General features: G+C 47.1%; 1 protein-coding gene across 7 annotated transcripts in view; it reads left to right on the top strand.

Annotated features, from left to right (window-relative positions):
- kdm6ba (lysine (K)-specific demethylase 6B, a) overlaps positions 1-24274 on the top strand; it is an 89807-nt gene that overhangs the window by 62638 nt on the left and 2895 nt on the right. For 4 of the 7 annotated variants that reach the window (XM_034569400.1, XM_034569397.1, XM_034569396.1 and 1 more), the window contains 19 exons: positions 12997-13083; positions 14833-14954; positions 15276-15399; positions 15566-15658; positions 15793-16072; positions 16162-16239; positions 16407-16580; positions 16712-16903; positions 17186-17734; positions 17877-21502; positions 21701-21827; positions 22148-22253; positions 22387-22592; positions 22718-22824; positions 22911-22979; positions 23141-23289; positions 23496-23610; positions 23690-23877; positions 23961-24102. In XM_034569400.1, coding sequence (XP_034425291.1) covers positions 15281-15399; positions 15566-15658; positions 15793-16072; positions 16162-16239; positions 16407-16580; positions 16712-16903; positions 17186-17734; positions 17877-21502; positions 21701-21827; positions 22148-22253; positions 22387-22592; positions 22718-22824; positions 22911-22979; positions 23141-23289; positions 23496-23610; positions 23690-23877; positions 23961-24102 — 6320 coding nt within the window. In that variant the 5' untranslated portion in view covers positions 12997-13083; positions 14833-14954; positions 15276-15280. Of the gene's footprint in view, positions 1-3655; positions 4090-12996; positions 13084-14832; positions 14955-15275; positions 15400-15565; positions 15659-15792; positions 16073-16161; positions 16240-16406; positions 16581-16711; positions 16904-17185; positions 17735-17876; positions 21503-21700; positions 21828-22147; positions 22254-22386; positions 22593-22717; positions 22825-22910; positions 22980-23140; positions 23290-23495; positions 23611-23689; positions 23878-23960; positions 24103-24274 lie in introns of those variants that run through there. The other 3 variants (XM_034569402.1, XM_034569399.1, XM_034569401.1) reach the window with 3 other exon arrangements.

Raw genomic sequence — 24274 nt, forward strand, 5'->3', positions numbered from 1 at the left:
GTGTGTGTGTGTGTGTGTGTGTGTGTCTGGTATGATAGGAATCTTTGGGGCTCTTACCCATGGGAGAGCTGCCATATATATATTTGGAGTGTGAGAACTGAGCTATCCTTGTCCCCGATCTCTTTAATTACACACACACACACACACACACACACACACACACACACACACACGCCTGACTCCCTACCACACACATGATCACAGAATTGCTACCCATGCATAAGAGCCGTAAGAAGTTAAAGACACAGTGCCTCAAAAATCTTTTTCCCCCCCTTATTGTCCCTTCACACGCACAGACACACACAAACAAATTCTGGACCCCTGGGACTCACTTTCTTCCCTTGTTGTAGGATGGGAAAGAGAAATTGTGCTCATTCATTTAATGTTCCCAGACTTTTATTATATACAGAACAGTACATATATGACAGAAACAGTTGGAGAGGTGTGTGTGTGGCAGTGTGTGTGGCAGTGTGTGTGGGGTACACTACAGTCCCTACCATTCCCACATCAATCAGCAATCCTCTTCCTGTTCACTTTACAGGGCTAATAGTCTCTAACAGTCAAGTCTGCTACGGATACGCCTGGAGTCCACACTACTCCTCAGTTTTAGAGCCATTATTGCTGTTTCTCATTTGTAGCCTCGCTCTTCCTGCAACCAACAACCAAATGCTTCCTGTTTACACTGGCACACACATGCCCATTGTAAGCGAGTGGTCACGTGGTATGACTTTTTCAAGGATACTATTAGTATGGAAGGGAATCAAAACTGATCTGGAGCCAAAACTTTGTATGGACAGACATAGTAGTAGTATGGATGTAGCCTCACACACACACAAAGCTGAGCAAAGTCACACACTTGAGAAAACAGTAATAATAAAAATGATAATAACAATCCCACTCACTGGGAGCAATATGAGAATACAATATGACTTCAGATGATGTGTGTAAAATATCAAACTGAAATAACCTTCTTCCTACACGACAGCCAAAGTCAAGCAGCATGGGCATCATAACAGTCACATTATCAGTTTGTCTAAGCACAGGACAAACCATCGTACAAGAAGAATGGACCAATTTACACAACAGCCAGAAACAGATAATATATAGCCTTCATACAGACTGCTCTACTTTACTACTCTGTGGTGGATAATTAAAGATTAGCAATCCAGGAAGTAATAGCTTCCAGATGAAGTTATAAAAACGTCTCTCAAGCTGATGTATTATAATGATATACATACAGATTATTATGACAATAAAAGTGCAGGTTTTCAGAGTTATAATTCCATCATCTGGAATTTAATCACCTAAACAGTTTGACAACTTCCACCCATTTTGAGAAATGTCCTATGTATGGACAGCTCTAGCATTATAAGCTGCTATAAGTAAATGGTCCACATTTACTCTCGCAGCCTCTTGAATTTTCTACTTTTCAGCTAGAAATGTCTCCATTTCTGCAGTCGTTATGGTTAAGCTCACTCTACAGTACTGCATCTGTTGCAGCATGCAGCTGATTTCTCCACACACAAACAACAACATCCACACACAAACACAGTGCCTCGCAGTGTCACAGACCCCCACTGTGTGCTGCAGCCCTCCTCTTTCTCAACACAAAACACATTATTGAACATTCATTTTCACTTCACAATACACTCTAGATCCACCCTAGTGGTACATACCACACATACCATGCCCTTATTTCATCAGGGGGTTTGAATCTCGCACACACACCCACAGCCCCCCCCTCTTGTTACCCAGCACTGCATACTACCACAAGTTTTTAAAAAGGCTTTGGTTGTCTCTGAATATTCTATGAGTGTTGTAATGTCAGTGAAGAACAGATGGTGAAAGACTGATCCCCATCCCTGATTTGTACTGAGGCAAAGAGAGGTTCCATACTTATCTGATGTTATTGTTGTTGTTGCTGCAGTTTTTTATAGAATTGTTGTGACCATAAATACACTGCGTGTCTGTATACTTATGTCATTGTCTCAGCATCATCCATGACACACTCCCGTTCTCCCTGTGCCGGCTAATTTGGCCTCCGGTTGTCCTGCTGAGACAGTGCTTTCTAAATATAACCTCTACATGTGTGTAGTGTGAGTAGTGTGTGTCTCTCACACACATACTGTTGGATGTACCAATGTGGCTCTTTGGCATTATTACAGACTGCAGGATGGTTACTTTGGCAAGGAAAGCTGGAACAAATGTTTCCGGCTTAAGAGAAACCCATTTGTGTTTTAAAGCCTTGTTTACCTCCCTCGTGATCTTAACTGACTCATCCTAATGTCACCTACTCTTTTTATTAGCCTCAAAACTCTGGCTTTATTTATAGGCGGAGCAATGTGGGCTGTATTGCCATTTTGACAAGCATGTTTCTCACTGTGAAGTGCCAATGACACATCGCACACTTGCAGATAATGGCCGATTGGTCTGTTAGCTTGTCTTCAAAACTTTCCATAGCAGCCATAATGTACATGCAAATACAAAGTAAAATGCAACCAAATCCTCAGGCTAACACAGACTATAGTGAATAAACATTATATTAAGTTCACAGATATATAGCATTTACTCTTCACACAAACCCCACAGTGGCTTATATACACTTTATTTCATCATAGCATAGTATCTTTATAGAGTGTAAATCTTTATTACAACAACTAACAGAAGTAGAGTTTATAGTGCCCGTATCCGCTAAACAGATTATGTCCAGTTTATAAACTGTAACTAAATGCTTTATTATGAACTAGTAAATCATGCATTGTGATAATATGTTTTTATACATTTTAGCCTAATTTCTGGATAGTGGGAGGAAATGGAGACGTCATCCATCTGTATAACAAATCTATGGTCCATATGATCACTTCATGGAAAAGGTTGCAGGGAATTCCTGCAAAACTCCATGTGTATGTCTTCACAACCTGCAGCAGCTTAAAAGTTGTAGTGAAAATGAAAATAACTGAACTAAAAATCATCAGTAAATAGTTTATTCATTTTTAATACAACCATTAGCTGCAGCTCATGAATGTAAATATACTACATATGTTGCTGGCATTAAATTGAATAGGGGAAATGTGAAATAAGAAAAACTAGTATGGATGTATTTAATGAGTTTTTCACATTGGTTAAAGGTTTAAAGTTAGAGACCCTTTGTAGTGTTTAGTTTAGAAATAGAAATAGATATTTGTTTATCAGTTAGTAGTTGTGTTATGCACAGCAGTTACATAGAATATATCTTACACTATCTATGAGTTTATTGTGACTATTTATCCTGTAAAGCCTTTGCCTCTGTGCTCTGTGTCACGGTGTCATGGTTAGATCTATGTAGCTGTGTGATAAACAGAGATAACTCTCTGTGGTAACTATCACAATGGCGTCAGGGGCTAATACTCTTCCTCGACCATAAATAGACGCTCAGGGGGAAATACGCTCCTGGATGTTCACCAACACTCAGTCACGAGTCTGTACAAAAGGCGGAGGAGCTGGAGGAGGCGGGGGAGCAGCTCCGGTACCGGGGCTGAGTTTGGACTCGGTGCCAGTTTGCGCTGTCAGGGAATTCCGGGGACGTGCGGTGACGTCACGCGCCTGCTCGGCTGTGCGGCTGTGCGTGTGCGTGTGTGCTGGGGGCGTGCGTGGCTCTGTCCCTTTAAAGCGGAGCTCGGTACAGTCTATGGGCGCAACACGATCCGGCTGCTTCTGTGCGTGTGAGGGCAGGAACACAGGAGCTCGACGCGGAGACGCACACGGAGCAAGGCTGTCGCTGCTCGGCGCAGGCAGCCACCGGGACAAGAAGCGGAACAACGCCGGGAGGAAGGAGCCTATCACGGGACACCGCAGCCGCTCCGGCCGCCTCAGGCTCCACGGCTGTGTCGACAGGAAGCGCCGGAGACGCTCAGGGATTATCACAAAACTGCGGCTGCTCCGCTCAGCCGGCTCGTCGGGAATTTCTCCGCAGCGTCGGAGCTCCAAAACTTGCGGATACAAAGAGAGAAACAGCAGCGGTGGAGCTCAGAGGACGGGATTAACCGCATATTTCAAATTTGGAGATACTTGGATTTGTGGAGCGTCTATTTGAAACGCGTGAATGAAACGGTGAGTGTTGGAGCTGCTGTGTGAACAAAGTCCGGTCCAGTTTGTTTGGGTTGTTGTGAGGGAACTTAGAGATCAGTACAAAGTTTTGATCAAATAGTACACGTTACTAAATATACTATACTACTACTACTAATACTATGTATTATAGCTGGGTGCTTTATTGCTGATGATTAAGCTGCGTTGCCATTCAGGACAAGGAGTGAATTGTGGTCATTGATTAAGAGCTAACCTCTGATCGTCTATAATCGATGAGGTGGGGGAATTTCTCTGTGTTTTTCTTGATGACTGATCCCACGCGTGTGTGTGTTTTCCTAATAATCCACCAATCGTCATCTTTACCGGACATGTTCAATCATCCGGTGCACGTGGATCAGAGTCATTTCTGAACCTTGGTTTTGATGGGAATTTGAGGTTGGTGTACTTTCTATTCCCCAAACACCAAACCGCCCCTCAACTTTTAGGATCCTGTGGGTGTTTGCGTGTATTCAACCTGTAATGACACTACCCGGGTACAGAGTAATCGTCCGATGATAAAATACTGACAATGACTTCATGTATTCATGTTTCTTTGGGACATCGCTGCTCCAGCTTGGTCATTGTTGCCCTGAAACCCCAACTCGTGGCTAGAAAAGGCAGAGAAGAGCTGGAGGACAGGGAGAGAAAATTGCTTGTGTAAGGAGATCTCACGCCATTGTGTGTGTGTGTGTGTGTAGGAGTGGGGGGTGGGCAGGATCACTGAGGTCGGCAGCCGTATAAAGTGAATGGATAGCTGCCACCCCCCCATCACCCCCAGTCAATCCTTACGCATACAAAGAGCCGGATTGAAAGGAAGTGATTTGCATCACCTCTTTCTGAGGGGGGGAGGGTCGGTGTTTTTGGGGGTCTGTGATTCAGGGGTAGTCGGTGCACCGAAGTCTGACCGCTGCAGTTTACTGGTTGGCTGTGTGTTTCCCAGTCGTTCCAAGGAGCCCCTGTCCACAGTGGACTAGTGGAGTTTGACTTTTTGACTCTCCAGCACACGTTTGCTGTTTTTACCCTGATTCATAATCTATATCAGGCAAATGAATCCCACAGGAGTCAGCGGAGGTTGCGTCATTCAGCTCCTCGCACAGCTGATGAGCACATCTTTGTGTTTGCGTGCGCTTTGGATAGGTGGCACCGAAGTTGTGGGCAAACGGCGCACAGAGTAAATCATACAAGAACAATAGAGGTTCAACACGCGTGAAAGTGCGCTGATTGGGTGTGTGTGTGGTGATTATAATTTACCGATGTGGATATTGGTGGTCTCCGGACACGTTGATGAGAATTTGTGGCCCGACTTGTGGGGGGGGGGCTGGGCTTATTAGTCCCTTTATTGCCCGTAATAAAGGGCCAGGAAGAGCAAAGTGTGCTGGCATGAGATCGCGAAGAAAACAAAAGAGAAACCCTTTGAAGCTTCTTCCGATCACTCACATCGATTGACGTGTTCTGCCTCCGTCGTTTGATGTCGGAGGTTGTATAAAAGTTAGGGCTTCAAATCGCTTCACACACACACACACATACACACTTGGCCGGCTCTGTGCTGCCTCAGCTCTCCCCCCGCCCCCGTTTGTCCCGTGATCTCAATAGGAGCGTGTGTGTCTGTGTGTGTCTGTGTACGTGAATGAACAATCGCCGCCCATTTTACTATGTGATGACGAAAATGGAGGAACATTAAAGCGATACACACACACACGCACGCCAGAAGAGAGAGAGAAGGAGACGACGGTAAAAAAAATAAGAGTGTGAACTCAACAATAGTAAGTGAGTCACATAACTTGAGTAAGCAGAAGGTGTGCGTGTGTGTGCGTGTGTGTGTGTGTGTGTGTGTGTGTGTGTGTGTGTGTGTGTGTGTGTGTGTGTGTGTGTGTGTGTGTGTGTGTGTGTGTCTCTCACTAATCCAACCCCCCATTTACCATATGTAGCTGGGATGGGGGTGTCCTTGGCAAATTAAGGAGTACTTTGATCCAATTAAGATTTCTTCCTTTATGTGCATGGGAAATGGGTCAGTAGGTTGGCTCAAAGTGCTTACTCATCTAAAAGTTAAGGGTGATGAAGCAATGGGTGTGTGTGTGTGTTGGCCGTGATGGTCCATCAGGTTTTTTTTGGGGGGGGGGGGGTTCTTCATGCCTCAAGCCAACTTTTGCTTTCTGTCAGAGGAAACAAATACAAATGAGTTTTAAAGGGAAGCAGGTGGGGGGAAGTGATTGGATGTCATGACGAAACATTTGTCTGACGCCACACAGTTTTTTTCCAGTAAAGGGTGTCGTTCGTTCTCCAGTAAGAAACTCAAAAAGAGAGAGAGAGAGTGAAGTAGCTTGCACGACAACATCTGCCCCTTTGACAGTTTTCTCAGACACACACCTCAGCACATCAGGCGTTAAAACAGGAGTTCTGCTACGTGTCGGCTGGCACTAAGGTTGGAGACCATCTGAGGAACTTCCCATCACCTCATGTGAGCAGAGATTCTGAACATTTAAAGAACCAATATCATGGCAATTCCAATTTACCTCCATTCAGGGTCAATCAGTGACCATGTGCCCTCAGTAATGCAATAAAATACCTGTTGGTTTATTTAGGCTCCTGTGGTGCATGTGAGCGAGCGCTAGTGGGCATTAAGTTTGTCCCAGACAGGACAAATTTAGTCGGGAGAAGGGAGGCAAAAACTCAGTCAACCAAGTGTGGAATTCCACCGTGCACTGCGAGACTGCCTGGTGTGTGGCCGGGGGCCGAAAAACAGCATTTTTGTACATTTTATTTCAATTCATTATTGGACCGAGGTCAAACTGTAATGTGATGAATCTTAAATGATCATTGAAATTACAAAAAGTCAAATTATAAAAGTAGGTAATAAGAATATAACAATACATGTGTATAAGGGAAAGCAGTTTGCATTACATGTATGGATGAAGTCATTTATTACTTATTTCTCATTAGTTTGTAGTCCAGCCAGACTCTGTTACACTGCCAGCCAACCACCAGGCGTAGACACCCATAACTATAAATACTGGTCATATGTGCAGCTGTGGTCTCGCTCTAGGTTCTGTTCACGCTGTGTTTTGGACTGAGAACAATAAGGGGAAACAGATTGTTATAATGTAATCCAGAAGTTAAAGGACTGAATTTACTCCGAGCTTTTGGAGAAGCAGACAATGATTTAGATGCTGTCGTGAGTCGAGGCTGCAGCTAATGTAAAGAGAATCAAGAATGATATCAGAGAAAAGAAGAATATAGTTTCAAGACTTCATCTATCCTGAGTGAACAGGGCTGTGTAATAGACTAGGGGGGGAGTTTACTTTCGGTTTGGAACAAGTGAAAGGAAACTTTTTCTCAGCCTAGTTCCTCTCCCGTCTCTGGCTCTCTGCCACCGATGATGAAGATGATACCACGCTGGAAGCGAGGTGTATGAACCTACATTGCGTGTGTGCATGTGATTCCTACACATAATTAAACACGCTCTCACTGCCTGGAAAGAATTTTCTTCCTTTAGCCCCCCATCACCTCCTTTGACTAATTTTACCCACCTCGACCACACTGGTAGAATAAACAATAACTCGGCTGCATCGTTTCACTTTTTCTCGGAGGACAGGAAGAAAAGCCTTTAATATAAACAGCATTGGTATTTGTGGAATCTGTAAACAGACCTTGGATGTTCTCTGGACTAAAGGAAACAAACTGCTGAGTCTGTGTCACAGTTGTTCTGATAAAGTCAAAATTATCAGTAAGTAATTACACCCACTGGGAGAGAAACACTGTGTCGGCCATCTGCACGCATGCTGTCATTAGCTATGAGCCACACAGGACACACACCCGCATACGTCCATGTTTTTTTTTTGTCATTTATCCACACACACAGGCTGTGGATAAGAGGGAGAGGATGGTGTGTGAGGTCAGCCTGCCCGGTGTCTCTGTAAACATGTTTATCATCCTCATAAACCTTATTATGAATTCCTTTCTGTGTCTGCCTCTCTGGTCTGGCTAAATAACGGTTAGTGAAGACGCTACTGGTTCCCATGGCAACGGTTACCAAGGGAGCAGAGTCTCTCATCTTGTTAAGTGCATTTCTGAGCTATAGTTGAGCTAGGTGTGTGTGTGTGTGTGTGTGTGTGTGTGTGTGTGTGTGTGTGTGTGTGTGTGTGTGTGTGTGTGTGTGTGTGTGTGTGTGTGTGTTAGCCCTGGCTGTGGAATAGAAGCATTTGGAGAGACAAAGCGGTATAAAGGGGGATTCTGCCCCTCTGATTCTGAGGCAGTTTGTACAGTGTAAAGAGATAATCGGTTTTGTCTTGAGCTTTTTTTAGATTACTTATTGAAATCATTCAACTGGAGAAGAAACGTTGTGGGGATTTTGAGTTTGCTCAAGGGTGGAAATCGAGAGTGACAGTGATTGAGGCATTGTCAGCTCTCAACGGTACGCCCACGTTCTCTTAGGTTTCCAGTATGTTGGGATTTATTTGCTGTTTTCCTTTCAAGAGTCACAAACCAGGTGTTGAGTCATTTTCTTTTTCTGTTTCTCTCTCACACACACACATTCACACACACTCCTGGATTCAGACGCGTAAGTGCCCTAAAGTGTTGTAGAGGCTGATGAGGAATCCAGACTGGTGTTTGTGTGGAAATAAAGCAGGGAGGAATTATTCATCAGACACACACACATTCACACACTCATTCTGCCATCATATGTTTGTCACTCAGTTTTACCAGAAGCTAAAAAGAGAGGAAACAGGGCTTTTCCCTTAACAGCCATGGTCAGAGGCAAGGAAATGTCTTTTCAGGTCAGTTGACAGTCTTGTCTCTGTTGACTAGACTTGTGAACGGCACGTGTGTGCAACTCATGACTCTCACAAGATGACTGTGTGTCTGAGGTGTATTTCCGGAGCCATAAGTGAAGTGATTTCTGAATTGACTTTTTGTCTCACATCCTCACAGACTTGTATTAGTCACCCAAGATCACTTTTATCATTTTAACAGTCAGAAAGGCTGTTATAGACACATTAGGAACACAAACTCAGTTCATATTTGTTCAACAGGAAGCCACAGCCTTAAAAGCCGTTCCCAAGGCCTTCTCTCTTTCTTACACAGACACACACCCCGACCCCTCAGGGAGGCCTACTTCCTGTGGCTGTGACGACAACTTCCTGAGCTCTGTTCCCCTTCTCTTAAACGTCACACACGTGTATCTGATCTGTGTGTTTATGTGTTCAATAGAAAAAGAGATGCACCACACTAACCCAGTGGCATGTTGTCAGTCACAGCCCAGATGTCAGGGTGCTGAGTGCAGCAGACAAAAGGGGCCTCATGTTGTCTCGTTTTTTTTTCTACCAGCCCCCCCACCCCACCCCCTGCCGTTCCATGTTTGGTCTCTTTTTCCACAGGCAGATGATATGTAGGCTAACTGTTTCTCACAGAGGGCCTGGAAATCAACTTTTTCATCTTGGTAAAGGCTTTGCAGCCAACGTGTTTCTTAAGAATAAAAACCTGGGTGGAAAAAGAGGTGGTGACAAACCAAGCAGCATCTTGGCCGGCTGATCACCAACAGCCAAACCGAAACAGCATTCGGTTTGTGTTCACTGTTAACCTGAAACTTCCCACTGACTGCTGAAATAAAAAGCAATGTCAACCCAGCAGAGGTTAAATGTGAAGTCTTCTGAATTCTCCTCCCCCCTGGACTTCTCTCTGTCATGGCCTGAATGTAGAGCAGATGTGAGGGGGGGGTCACATACAAGCCAAGGGGACACTGTAAGACAAATAGGAGCTTTTATCTTGCCTGTTATGGCTAACTGGCGTGCTGCTGCTGCTGAGCAGGGAAGGTCTGGGTGTAACTGGGTTAAGGGTTAGCCCAGCGCTCTGTCCCCTGGATGCAGGGTTCGGTTGTTGAGGTGGATGCTAGCAGAAGATAATGGTCCGTCACAGAGGTCAGAAGCTTTGGTGTTTGTTAGCAGGAACAATGTCTGCTTGCCGTGTCCTTGGCTGACCTACACTGCTCCGTGTGTGGTGACTACTGCAACAGTCTTCTGATATTGTGTGCGTGTGCCAGGATGTGCGTAAGGGTCGGAATGGGATGAAGTTAGCCCGCATCACCGTTTTGGAACGGCATGCACTGACGTTCGCACACAAACAAACAAACCCATGCGTACACAGACACACACTGGGAGCCTGGCAACGAGGTGGAGGCGGACGAATGCAGGGGCTGACTGTTCCTCTCTGTGTGTGTGAGAAATGCATGGTGTTTCCTCCCGAACATGATCTCTATCTGGGACTGATTATGTAATGGCCAAATGGACTAGAGAGGGTGAGGGAGGACAGAGCAAGACAGAGGGGGAGAGAGACATGCTTGGCCTTTTCCGTCATACTCGGCCAGAAGCTCTCTGTTTTCTCTTTTCTTCCACTTCTCTCAGCCTTATCTGGTCATTTCTTATCAGCCAGGCTCTGCAGTGACTAGTCAGGACAGAAACGCACTCCATCTGTCGGCCACTACCCCCTTACACTCTTCATGTCCAGTGGCTATTATCCTCTTTCTCATATGTCTCAATATGGTCAATTTGAGCCGTCTTCTTACCATCTTATTTATTGCTCTTTCCCATAGGTAATATTGGTGAACATCACTGTGCTTCAGAAAGTCAAATCAAAGGCCCAACAAAGCATTCATTTGATGTTGAATCTTACATTTTCTTACAGCAAATAGAAACATTAATTACCAAGATGAGAGAAGTCTGCTTTTAGTTGTTTTTTTTGGGTCTCACGATGCAGAACAAAAGAAGAATTTTTACACTAACAGATGGATACTTTTTGGAGTGTATTTCCTCACTGCCCCCCCTTCCACCAGTCTATTTTCCACTCATGGCCTCAGTGTGGTGGTCTGGCTGGGGACCAGTAAAGGCCAGTGGCTGGGAGGAGACGGGTGAGGGTGAATAGATTAAGACGACTGCACAGAGACAGACGTCATTTGAACATCTTAATTTCAAAGATTTGCTCATGTTAGTGACTATGCAAGCTTCCCTGTTTATAGCCACAAGCTTGTGACTTTGGTTTGTCTGTCACGTGGGATTACGGTGGATTTATTTAGTTTGTGTTTGCGTGTGTGTGTTTCTTGGTAAAACGCCACAGAGGATTCAAAAGGGCTCCTTTATTTTTTTTGTCTAGCCTCATGGTTGGTGTGGTTGACAACAGTTGGCACGGCTTTGTCTGCTTGCCAAAGCTTCCTGCTTGGCCCCGCCTCCCAGCTGATTGCCGGCGTTGCCAGGACAATGAGCAACTTGCTTAACTACGACAACGAGGGCATTGACAGGAACCAGACTCTTTGATGTGTGATGTGGATGGGGGAATTCACGTGAACGAGATGCACCATGTGGTTTTTTTTATGCCACAGTGAATGATGTCATCTGTTTGGAAAATAAATGATAAATATGTCACCTATTTACAGAGTAAAAGAGTGGTTTAACACAATTGAAGTAAATATACTCTAATTGCTTTGACCATACCTCAGTGTTATAGAGAAAGACTGCAGCCTGTTGTGTAGTTTGATGGTGAAGTAAGGGTGTTCAGGATTGATCGCTCAGGAGATAACAATGCTATGTGAATATTTGTGTGAAAGGGATCATCAGTGTGATCAGCATCATCTCTGTAGAATTTACCTAATCATTTCTCTTGAACTTGTGGTTTAATTTCTCCCCCCTGCGATGAAACCCCCGTATAGCTCATCACATCCTGTTTGCTGATCCAAACACACACATACACACAATCAACCAACGTGGTATGCTGCTTAGGAAGCAGAAATTATGACGAAGTCTGAGAAATTCCCGCAGTTCACACATCTGTGACGGCGCAGGAACACGCCCCCGGTCACCCGAGTGTGCGTGGTGTCCCATGGGGGCGGAGTCTAGGGCAGCGGTGTGGGGTAAGCCCTCTTCCAGGGCGCTGAGTCAGCGGGGGATCCCCCAAAAAATGATATGCATGAAACTCAGTCTGACAGTGTCTCCTCTCACACGCTGAATCCTAACTCATCGCTGTGATAACTAAGTTTCATGGCTTTGGTATCATCTGATAGAACCTGAGCTGCCACATAACACTGCCTGGCATCTGTGTACACTATCTGGTTTCAGAGGAGTTTCTCACAGTGTGCTGGTGGAGTAGCTGTGAGCAACGTGATAGCCGGGCTAGCAGCTGGAATAGACGACCATTTGGTTACAACAGACATAAACACACACCCTCTATAAAAGTGGTAATTACAGCCTCGGCAGCGTGTCCCTGTTTGCACTCTCAGTCACAACCGGCTCTCTTTGCTTTCCCTCTATATCTTCTTCTAATTTAAACCTCCCATTCTGTCTCGCTCGGGCCCCTCTCTTTTCCCATCATGCCATGTGTTTTATTATTTTACTATGTTTCGGCAGCGCTACACGTTCATGTGATAGTTGACTTAGCTCAGCTCTTCCTGTTCGAGCGAGACCAGCCTTGTTTGTGTCTCCACTTGCCTGTTAAGCTGCACAGTCAGACTCACCCTTGTGTCTCTGAGAAGACAGAGAGGGTGAGTGAACGTGGAACAGGACCCCCCTCGCTCCCATTGTATCGGCCTCCCTGCTGACTAACCCCTTCGCCTCTGAGCCACCCTCGGGTTTTCCACGCTGCTCTGAGACCAGGCGTTACCCCAGAAGTCAGGAAAGCAGGAGGGGTGAGGGTAGTGACGACTCACTGTCTAGAAAACCAGGGAAGAGAAGCAGTAGGACAAAGAGGAGCTTGGTTTATACTGAAATCAAAGACCACCCTCAGCCTTGATTGAAAACATGCTTTGAGACCTTAGGCTGATTGACAGTTTGGATCATATCGTGTTGTGTGCTGCTTCATATTGTTTTTGTGACTGCTTGACATGAGTGTTTTTGTCTTCTCTGTCTTCAGGGTTCAAGAGACCCCAGAGGGATGATTGGCAGCCCATCCCGAGACTTAACACAACTGTGAATCAATACCTTGGTGCTACTCTAAAAGGTATGTTCAGCATGAGAGCGTGTCCGCATCATAGAGCACGTCGAGTGCAGTCCTGACAGTTAACGCCAACCTATCTTCACATAGCAGCAGTGCCTGGTGGATGATGATCCCTGTGAGGCAGGAGGGGAGAGATAGAGAGGTGGTGTGTGTGTGTGTCACTGTATAGCCCCACTCCTGACAGTCGTGTGCAGCGATTCAAATATCCCCAACTGGGCTTTAAATAGAGTTGGTGGGAGGAAGACGAGGAGAGGAACTGGTGGGTGGAGGGACTGCGTATGACCAGAGCTAATTTAGGAAAACCAGTGGAAGAGTGCTGTGCTGAGCAAGAGAAATGAATCATAACCTGTGTGTGCACTCTCCCACAATGCATTACACATTGCTCCTCACTTGCTTGAAAGTGTGAGAAAGTGTTCTCATTACACTTCCTGTACAATTGGGGCTGTAAATTGTCTGTCTGTCTGTCTCAAGATGTTTAATAGTCAGATCATCTTTAACCTGCTTTGGGATTATGGGATGGGATTATTCATTGTTTTTGGACACTTGCGCTTCTGTCAGATGTATAAAAGGTTATTTTAAATAATTTCAATTGTTTGCATCTTCAGCACAACAGAAGTGGGTTTGTCACACTCGTTTTTAACAGCAGTGGTGAACATGCAGGTGTAAACTCATCCTCTCAGGTCTTGTCAGGTGTCTCTTTTGTTGTCTCTCTTGAATCAAGCGTTCTTTGAAGCTTGGGCTTCTTTGTATCTTGACACCTTTTGTGTTTATGTGTGTGTGTGTGTCAGTCAGTGTTTCAGGGAGGGAGGCGAGTTTATCGCTCACCTTCTTTTATGTCTTTTCCCCTCAACCGTTTTCCTTTGTGTCGTCTCAGTTTGTGTGTGTATATGTGCGTGTGTGGGAAGGTGTGTGGGCGTTTTCATGGCACCGTTCCGACTCTCCACTCCACCTCCCTCCATCTCTTCCCTCTTCTCTGTCTCTATCTTTTCTCCTTAATCTATCCTTCCATCCTGTTCAGACCGTCTGTCGCTGCTGCCCCCCTCTCCCTCTCCATCACGCCTGCCGTAATGAGATTAAACCTTAGTGTATCCATTGGGCATACACACACACACACACACATAATCATCCACTTAAAGGGGAGCAGACTATTCTCTCTCACATGCACTAAACCAGCACAAGCCTGACACGACCCTGCAGCTTGCACACTTGGCATTGCTTCCAGCACCCCTCACTCTTGTGCACAAACACACACACACTTGGCACGTGACCAAGGCCCCTCACTCTCCGTCTTTCCCTCTGTCTCTTGTTATCAGGAGGTCCATAGTGAGGATTACAGTAACCCCAGGTCTGTCCTCATAGGTGAGCTCCCCACTGAGCCATCTGGGCCACAGTAATAATCCTATTCTTCACCAACTGGTTTAATGGCGCCTCCTACAGGCTGATTGATGCATAGCAGCCAATTTAAGACAAAGAAGTCATGATATTTTGTGTTTTCCTGGGGAAATGTCTAAACTATAACAGAAGCAGAAGAAGAGAGTTTGCCTCTGCAGTCAGAGTCCAGGCTTTTACCTTCCTCTCCCCTGTCCTATATTATACTTACCCCCTCCCCTCTCTGCTGGCAAGCTCTTTAACTCACACACATATACTGCTAGCCCGCATAATAAAGAGCCCAATGCTGTTCATCGACTTCCCAGTGTGTCTGTGTCTCACCTGTTCTCACACTGGCTCTCCTGTTCTTCTCTGTGTCTGCAGCCAGTAGGCTTTTGGATTGTTGGTGCTGAGAACAGAAGAGTGGAACAGTCCAGATCTTCTCAGTGTCGGAGTGAGGCCCTCTCTGTGCTGCAGTGGAGGGCTTCACAGACATAGCTAGTCTGGTAAGTGCAAGTGCTCTGATATGACTTCTGACTATGAAGCACTCATGCATGGAAGTCTAGAAGTAATTACCCCTCTATATTTGTTTAAATCCCTGGCTACAGTCTGTAATTTGAATGGGCTAACTGGTGATAAAGCGAGCGTTCCTGCAAAATGATGTCTGTCTATGCACATGATGGACCTTCATAAAAAGCAAAACGTTGAGAGATTAGATCTTGTATTAAGATATTTTATGAGCTGTTAAATTTTAAGTTATTTTTCATTATCCTCTACGGCGCAAGTGTTTGTGTATTAATACATATATGTTTTACTAATATCCACAGGCTGGATGCATCACGCAGTAGAGCAGTTTGGCGGGCGTGGCACACGGGATTCCTTCCCTCTGGACGGACTCAACCGGGGACCATGGGCTCCCGTGGGCGGCCGCGCCTGGCAGCCACCTGCCAGGTCTGTAGCCATGACAACACCAACATACAAACTAACACAAACCCCTTTGTTCACTTGAATCCACTGAAAAGTCATGATTTTACAGAGGAACTGAAGTTTAAGGATTAGAAACTGCAAAGGAATGTTACCTGACTGACCTGTGTCTGCTGTTTCTGTTTGTCATCAGATGTTTGCCTGGAATGAACCACCAGCTCCTTCCCCATCTACCTCCTGGTCCCATGGGCGGACTGAACCACCCCAGTAAATTCTTTAGTAACGGGTAAGTCATGCACAAAATCATCAGTGGCAGACCTTAATCTATAAAGCGAAGCGTAAATAGTAAAAAAAAATCACATGATGATTCACGTTTTTTCTGTCATTTAAATGTAATTCTGTCTTTTTTTGGCTCTCCAGGCCCATGAGAGGAGGCGAGAAGCTTGATCTCCCACAGCCAATGTTACCTAGCCTGCAGAGGGAGCAGCAGAGACCTCCTCATCTTCATCCTCCCCCTCCTCACCGAGCGTGGGAGCAACTAGGCCAGCTGTATGAATCCCACCTCCCTCCTCAGGGACATCCTGTGGTGCCCCTGCCCAATGAGCACTCACTCCGCCTCCATAACGGAGGCTATGCTGGCAGCGGTGGTCCTCACCCAAACTCACATCTTCCGCACACCAGACCCAACCAACTGCTGAAGGTGAGGAACAGACTTGTGTATCAGGGTAAAAAAGTTTTTCAGACAAAACGCTGACAATGTTCACACTTTCGCTGTTTTCTTTGCTTTAGTTTGGGGGTCCTCAGGAGCAGCATGTTCCCCGGGGTCCACCACTGCTGGGAGATGAGATGTGGGCTCAGGTGCACCAGGTAAGAGCTCTTTAATTGGCTACGATCATGTTTCATCATCTGTATACACATCGAACATCTATAGTCTGGCTGTCATTTCTGCTGCAGCCAGACAGGTTGAAGTCAAACTCCAGTCACAGACATTATCACTGAGCTTTGGATTCATCTGCTCCTCTTTCTATTCACAGCAGAGGGGCTACCCAGGGAAGATGCTTGGGGGTCAACTGAAGAGACCGGGCCCTCCGTTGGGAGAGCACTCTGTTATCCAGCACACTCCTCCGCCATCCCTGCACCCATCATCCCACCCCCCCTCTGCCGAGGACTGTCCCAGCCCCAGCAAGAGGAAAAAGAGTTCAGATCAGGTATTGAATGACATTTTTTGTCTTAATACCAAAAAAAAGCCACAACACATGGTAATATTTTCAAGGTCTCTGTTTGCTCTGTCATTCTTATTGGTAAGGTTAATTATTGTATTGTTCCACTCCCTGTGCAGGTATCCCATCCTGGGCTTCAGCGTTTCCCTGGTCCTGGCCAGTCATTGTTGTCTCAGCAGCAGTCATCAATCCACCACCTTCCTCAAAAACCTGCCTTCTGGAACCCCCTGCACAAGGACAACAACACTCCCTGGCAGCCCCGACCCTCTGACCGCAAGAACCCAACATCACAAGAGTTCCAGGTCCGAACAGTAAGAAAATATCACTTCATTGACTAAACGTTAGTTGGAGCCAGGGGTTAATATTTTACTGTTGACCACAATCAATAGGCAAACCTTAATTGGATTGAGTGCTGCCATAAAGAAGTATTGAATCTATTAGCTGTGTGATACTCAGAGAGTATTGTTCACTGTGTTGCACATAACACTAATTGATTTCCTTTTCCCTGTTTAGTTAAGTGAAGCAGTGAACAGATCCTTCTGTCTGTCACTAATAATCCCCTTGTTGCTTTCTTTTTTTGTCTGATTCAACAGGAAACCAACAAACAAAGAATGGGCAGCTATACCCAAAAGTCCTCTCCTGCCTCTTCCACCCCTTCAAACCTGTCCCCTCCATCCAACTCCTCTCCAGGAAGCTACAACCAGGGATGTGCTCCTCAGCTCCAGAAAGACACATTCCAACCTCAGGCTGTGAACCATCAGTCGCCTCACTCTTCCTACCCCACTCCCGGCTCCAAACTCGGGTTGGCACCAACCTGCCAGGCCATGGAGCCTCGTGGTCCTCACAACCAGAGAGGCCCCCTCATCGGGGGCCAAGGTGGCTGCCATGCTACCTCTTACACAGCATCTACCCCGACCAGGGGTGACAGAGATCAACACCTACACGCCCAATCACCAGCAAACCCTCCTGCAACCAGCAGCAGCAGTGTGCCTTACAGCCACTTCCAGCCTCATCCAGGGCTGGGGCACCAGGGTCCCCCCCACCCTCCTCCACTTGCCAGCAGCACCTCAGTATCTCAGCAACCGCAAACTGGGCCCCACGAGGCCTGGAGATACCAGAGCAGGCCCAGCAGTCACTCCCTGGTGAGCACAAGTCATTCATGCAGTAGCTCATTTGTACACAGTTTTTTCTGAAATAAACAGGCTTAAATTTGAACCCAGGCACAGTTGTTAGAGCTCTTTGTTATATTTACTGATTTAAATTGCTCCTTATGTGTTTCTTCAGGAATCAGGCATCTACCGGCCTCCAGGACTGCTACCTCATCACCAGCAGAGCCACAATCAGGCCGTGGATAGACGGGTCCCCCCCCAGCATCACCATCACCATCACATCAGTCCTCCTCTGCCCCCAACCAACTCCACCCGTACACCTGTCATTACCCCTAATGTTCCTGTATCCCAAGCCCCCAGCTCCATCAGTGGCTACAGCAACATCCGCAGCGCAGGTGACGCCACGGCAACCACATCGCCCCCTGCTGGCTGCTCTGTGAACAATGGCCGCACTAATAGCAGCTGGCAAAGAGGTCGAGAGCCAGTACTCCAAACCTCCACCAGTGCCGTCATTAGCCCCACCTCTCAGCTGAATGCTCTGCTGCATCCAGGTGGTCAGAGAGGACAAGCCCCCACTGCCAGCCAACCTCACCAACAGGGGCCGCTCAGACCACAACAGCAGGGGCCCACCAAGTCTCTGCCCGTGAAGGGTAAGACGTCATATTATCCTCAGGCTGAACTGGAGCAACCTCCTGCATTTTCCTCCTCATCTTTGTTCTCCTCGGGGCACCAGAGGGCAGGGGAAAGTGTTATAACAAGCAGGGTTTCAAATCCACTTCCTCGCTCTCCTGCTACTTACTGCCCAGCTCCTTGCTCCACTGTCAACTCTTCCTCTCAGCCTTCTAATCAGATCCTGTCCTCCAGACTGGGTCATCAGCCAGACTCTGCCTCCACACAGGCGTACGCTCAGTCCCACATTCATCCACCAGCTCCAACCGCTATCCCCCAATCCATCGAGGAGGCTCTAGACAAGCTCGACGCTGAGTTGGAGGGACACATGCAAGCCGAGGAAAGGAGGAAGAGAGACAGAGAGCAGCAAGAGAGAAGAGCAAGAGAAGAGGAGAGGCACAAGAAAGAATGGGAGATGAGGCAAAAGCAGGATGAGGAGAGGAAGAGGAAAGAGCTGGAAAAGAAGGAGGAGGAAAGGAAAAAGAGAGAACTGGAGAGACAGGAAGAGGAGAGGAGGAGGAGAGAATGGGAGAGGCAGGAGCAAGAGCGAAGGAGGAGGCAAGAAGAGGAGAGGAAAAGAAGAGAAATGGAACGGCAGGAGGAGGAGAGGAAAAAGAGAGAATATGAGAGACGGGAGGAGGAGAGGAAAAAGCGAGAGTGGGAGAAGAAGGAGCGGGAAAGGAAGAGGAGGGAGCGGCGAGAAGTGGAGAGGCAGGAGCAGGAGAGAAAGAAGAGAGAGCTAGAGAGGCAGGAGGAAGAAAAGAAAAAACAATTAGAACTGGAGAGAGAAAAAGAGGAGAAAAGGAGGATGGAGTGGAAGAGGGAGGAGGAACTGTGCAGTGCAAAGGGCAAAGAGCAGACTGCTATTGAAAACCTGGAGAGACTGCTCTCCAGCAACTCTTCCCCAACACCCCCACCCCCTCGTCTCTCTTCTGTTGCTGCCCCTCCTTCAGGTCCTCCACCCCCCAGTTCCCAGGCCTCACCCAGCTACCCCTGGCTGAGCCGCGGCGGCGTACTCCCCTGTCCACCAGGACAGACACCCACCACCACATCTCTTGTAGAGAGGCTGCGGCCGCCTCCGCTTACACCTCAGACTGAGTACGCTCGAGAAAAGCAGAGGCAGAGGGAGATGTGGAGCAACAATGGCGGAATGACATTCAGTCCCTCATCAACACACAATACCTCAGGGATGAACCAGCCGGCGTACATCAACAAGCCCCCGGCAATGCAAGCCGCACCCAACCAATCCAAAGACACATCCAGGGAGAGAGACGGCAGCCATCACTCTCTCCCCAGCTTGGCACTTAGAGAGCCCCCCAAACTGTATCAAGCCTTCCCCAGAGAAAACCCACCACCACCACCCCCATTATCCTCCAGCTCCACAGGAGGAATTCTCAAGCGGGTGACAGGAAGTGTCTTGGACCACGCCACCAGCAGCGACTCAGACAGCGCTCAGTTTGAGGAAGAGCCCTCGGAGTTGTCCACACTGCTCCCCGATGGTCTGGCAAACATAATGGCCATGCTGGACGAGTCTATCAAAAAGGAAGAGGAGATGTATAACAGCGAGAAGACCGGCTCCTCAGGTCTCCTCGACAACTTTTCTCCCGGTGTCCAGCCTATCAAGAGCTACCTGTGCGCCCCAGACCTCGTGCCAGCGACGAAGCATCAGCTCAGCCAGGAAGACTTTGGATCCAACCCCCATGCTAGTCCTCCTGTGCTCAGCCGCCAAGGCTCCCTGGCGTCCCCCTGCAGCCGGACGTCTTCTCTCAACGAGGAGGATGAGGAATATCTAAAACCGTCTCTAAATGTCTCCAAACAGCCAATGCACATGGGGACGGGAGTAGGAAACACCAATTACCGCCACAGTGACCTGGCTAAACTTTACGGCCTCCCCGAGCAGACAAAAAGTGAGGCTGATGAGGACGATGATGAAGAGGATTCTGAAACTCCATCTTGTTCACCACCACCCCAAAGACCCCACCTCCACCAGACGGGCGTCAACAACATGTTCAAGTCCCTAGCAACAGTCCTAGAGAGCCAGAAGTACGCGTACCGAGGTGGGCCTTTTGGGAGACCCCCTCCCTCTGCTCTGGTTGGGGTCAAATACTCCTCGTCGCTGTCTCTAGGTCCCGATATCTGCCGTCAGCAGCAGAGTGGCTCCCCCACATCCGATTCAACCAATCCACCTTTCAGTCCAGCTGTCCCTGCTCTAAAGTCCTCTCCCCCTCTTCTGCTGGAAGACAAGAAAATTAAAATGGAGGACGCTGACATCTGGAGAGATAATAGAGAAACTACAGAGGAAATCATAAACTCTATCAAAAAGGAGAGTGTTCCCACCATCAAGCCTATTAAAGTGGTCAAGGAGGAGCAAGAGCTGACAACCATCTCCGAGTCTTCTCTGGCAGAGTTGGGCAAGAGCTGCGAGGTCATTCTCAGTCAACAGTCACTTCCGAAGAAGAACCTCCTGGATAAATCTGACAGTCATGGCAGAGTGGAGGAGAGCCACAAACCTGACAAAGTAAAAGAACGCAGAGACAAAGACAGAAACAGGGATAGAGAGAGGGAGAAAGACAAGAAGAGGAAGCATGGCCACAGCCACAGCAGCAGCAGAAAGCACGAAGACCGAAAAGAAAAGAAGAAGCATAGAGAAAGGAGAGATGAGATGGCACTTTCATCATCATCGTCATCTTCCACCCATTCCAGCTCCAGCCACAAACGGCACAAGGACAGTAAGAGCCATAAGGAGAAGAAGGATCGCAGAATTCTCGGTGACCTCAACCTCCAGAGTAAAGAGGGCTCCGAGAAGAACCGCAGTCACTTTGAAAAGCGCAAGGAGGCGTCAGGGGCCAGCTCCAACAGCGAAGGAGAGGCAGAGTGGACCTCGCGCAGTTCTGGAGAAAGATCCTCCGAGCTCCGGAGAGGCTCCGAATCCGGCTCTTCATTAGGTTCCACAGACTTCTTGAAACTGAAGGCGCTGTCAGACGGGCCACCCAAGGAGCTGAAGATTCGCCTGATAAAAGTGGAGAGCGGCGACAGGGAGACATTCATCGCCTCCGAGGTGGAGGAGAAGAGAATTCCTCTGGAGGAAATCAGCATCAAGAACACAGCCAGTGAAATCATCAGGTCTTGCAAGTAAGTGCAATGTGGAAAGTCTTTTCTAAAAATGGATTTGATGTCACCACTCGTCAGGCTTTTTGAATATCTCTGGGATTAATGAGGTTGGAAAATAAAACACCACATAGCCCACGGGGACATAAGTAGTGACCCAAACCTGTGTTTTGCAACTTCAAGTTTAATATGTTTAATATGTTCTCTTTTCTCCTGTTCTAGGGGAGCCAGGGTCACTGGGAAGTTCCGAGAATCTTACCTGCTCCCAGCCTTCTCTGTGAAGCCCGTCATTAACGCAGAGGACATCATTCCTAGAGAGAAACTCAACCCCCCTACACCCAGCATCTATGTATGTCACTATGTGCTCTACATTTCTCTCACACGTCACTTTGCTTTAGCCTCTGACTTTGGAAGTGATACATATGGGAAATTAAAGTTTTTGCAAAGAACAAGTAGCTAAATCTATGATAATATATCTCCAGAGGATAACTTAGAATCCACTTAGCTTTTTCATCAAGTAGAAATAATGCATTCTTTGAGCAACATAACATACAGTTGGCTTTATATTTAAGGTAACTGCGCCCTCTTGTGGGGAATGAGGAAAATACGTGTTTATTCAATTCAAAACAACTTTATTTGTGCACTAACATGATATTTTCCCCTGTGTAGTTGGAGAGTAAGAGAGACGCCTTCTCCCCTGTGCTGCTGCAGTTCTGTACAGACCCTAAGAATCCAGTTACTGTCATCAGAGGCCTGGCTGGATCGCTACGACTCAGTATGTTTACACATTCAATTTGTTGACATGAGAAACTCATTGTAATCTCTACTGATCCTTTAAAGAAATAGTGACTCTAGCCACGTGTCATTGTTTTCAACCACTTCCTCACATTTCCCTTCTTTGTGTTTAGACCTGGGCCTGTTTTCGACTAAGTCGCTGGTGGAAGCCAATGCAGAGCAGGCGGTGGAGGTGAGGACTCAGGTGCAGCAGCCTGCTGATGAAAACTGGGACCCCACTGGGACGGGTCAGACGTGGCCCTGTGAGAGCAGCCGCTCCCACACCACCATCGCCAAGTACGCCCAGTACCAGGCCTCCAGCTTCCAAGAGAGTCTGCAGGTACACATCTCACACTGCACCTGCCAATAGTTCTGATAATGTTTCTATTACACACTCAGTTGATTTACTCTGCATATTTTTGTATCCGTGTAATGGTTTTGTGTTGTCATGACTTGTGTCTTCAGGAGGAGAAGGGCAGTGATGAGGAGGAGGATGAAGATGATGAGAAGGAGAAGAAGCCATCCAGCTGTTCTGATACTCCCATCAAGGACAGCTCTAAAGAAAGTAGCAGGTAAAGGCACATTTCAAACCAAGCTAAACAGGAACAATTGCAGTGTTAAGTCATTCGTAATAATGTTGTAATGTTCTTCTCCTCAGTGCTGAGCAGAAACCAGTGGGGAAGATCATTAAATTTGGCACAAACATTGACCTGTCAGATCCCAAGAGGTGAGCAACACATCAAACACTAGTACTCTCATGACCTAACAGCATCTGTTACACAATAGATGTCTTTCCACATGTTGCACTGCCCGATTGTGGTCATGTCTCAACACTTCAGTATAATCATAGTAAATCCTAACACATCACTGTTGTGTCTCTGTGCTCAGGTGGAAATCCCAGCTGCAGGAGTTACAGAAGCTGCCAGCGTTTATGCGTGTAGCATCAAGTGGAAACATGCTGAGCCACGTGGGACATACCATCCTCGGCATGAACACGGTCCAGCTCTACATGAAGGTTCCAGGGAGCCGCACGCCAGGTAAGGGACCCTGTTATGTCTGCATTATGGTTGGATAATGTTTAGGTATTCATACCGACGCCAGTACTTTTTTCTTTATTGCTACGGCAAATTGGAATGGCTATTAAAGTGTAAAATATACAAATAAGTGAGAAACTAACAATTTTACATAACACAACCACACGTTTGACTGCTGGTACTGAGGACGTTGTGTGTTTATTCAACAGGTCACCAGGAGAATAATAACTTTTGCTCAGTGAACATCAACATTGGTCCTGGAGACTGTGAGTGGTTCTCTGTCCACGAGAACTACTGGCAGGACATCAGCGACTTCTGTGAAAAGTGAGTATACACAGCATCATTCAGTTTGTCAAGCACAATATTATACAAACGACGACAACTTACAATGTTGTGTGCACAGGCACGGTGTGGACTATCTGACAGGGTCCTGGTGGCCGGTGCTGGAGGACCTCTACAAAGCCAACATCCCAGTGTACCGCTTCATCCAGCGCCCTGGAGACTTGGTGTGGATCAATGCTGGAACCGTCCACTGGGTTCAGGCCGTGGGCTGGTGCAACAACATCGCCTGGAATGTTGGGCCTCTCAATGGTAAGAGTGCACCACCTAGTGGCAGACTGCAGAAAGAACACTTTTAGAAGATGGCCTTTACTCTAACACTGTCTCATGTGCAGCCTACCAGTACCAGCTGGCCCTGGAGAGGTTTGAGTGGAACGAAGTAAAGAAGGTGAAGTCCATCGTCCCCATGATTCATGTGTCCTGGAACGTGGCTCGCACCCTCAAGATCACAGACTCAGACACCTTCCAGATGCTCAAGTGAGTTTACAGACCTATGAATAGTCCTACCTTCATCAAGGCTGTGTTCAATTTCTAGGACGTTGTGAAATTGATGTATATCGCAGTTTCGAAACCGGTCTCTTACCGTGGCACTGTACTGTCAAGACTTACTGATTTCGTAACGTTAAAACATACACCATGCACGTGCTTA

This window comes from Hippoglossus hippoglossus, chromosome 18 (assembly GCF_009819705.1).
Source record: "Hippoglossus hippoglossus isolate fHipHip1 chromosome 18, fHipHip1.pri, whole genome shotgun sequence".
Lineage (NCBI taxonomy): Eukaryota > Metazoa > Chordata > Actinopteri > Pleuronectiformes > Pleuronectidae > Hippoglossus > Hippoglossus hippoglossus.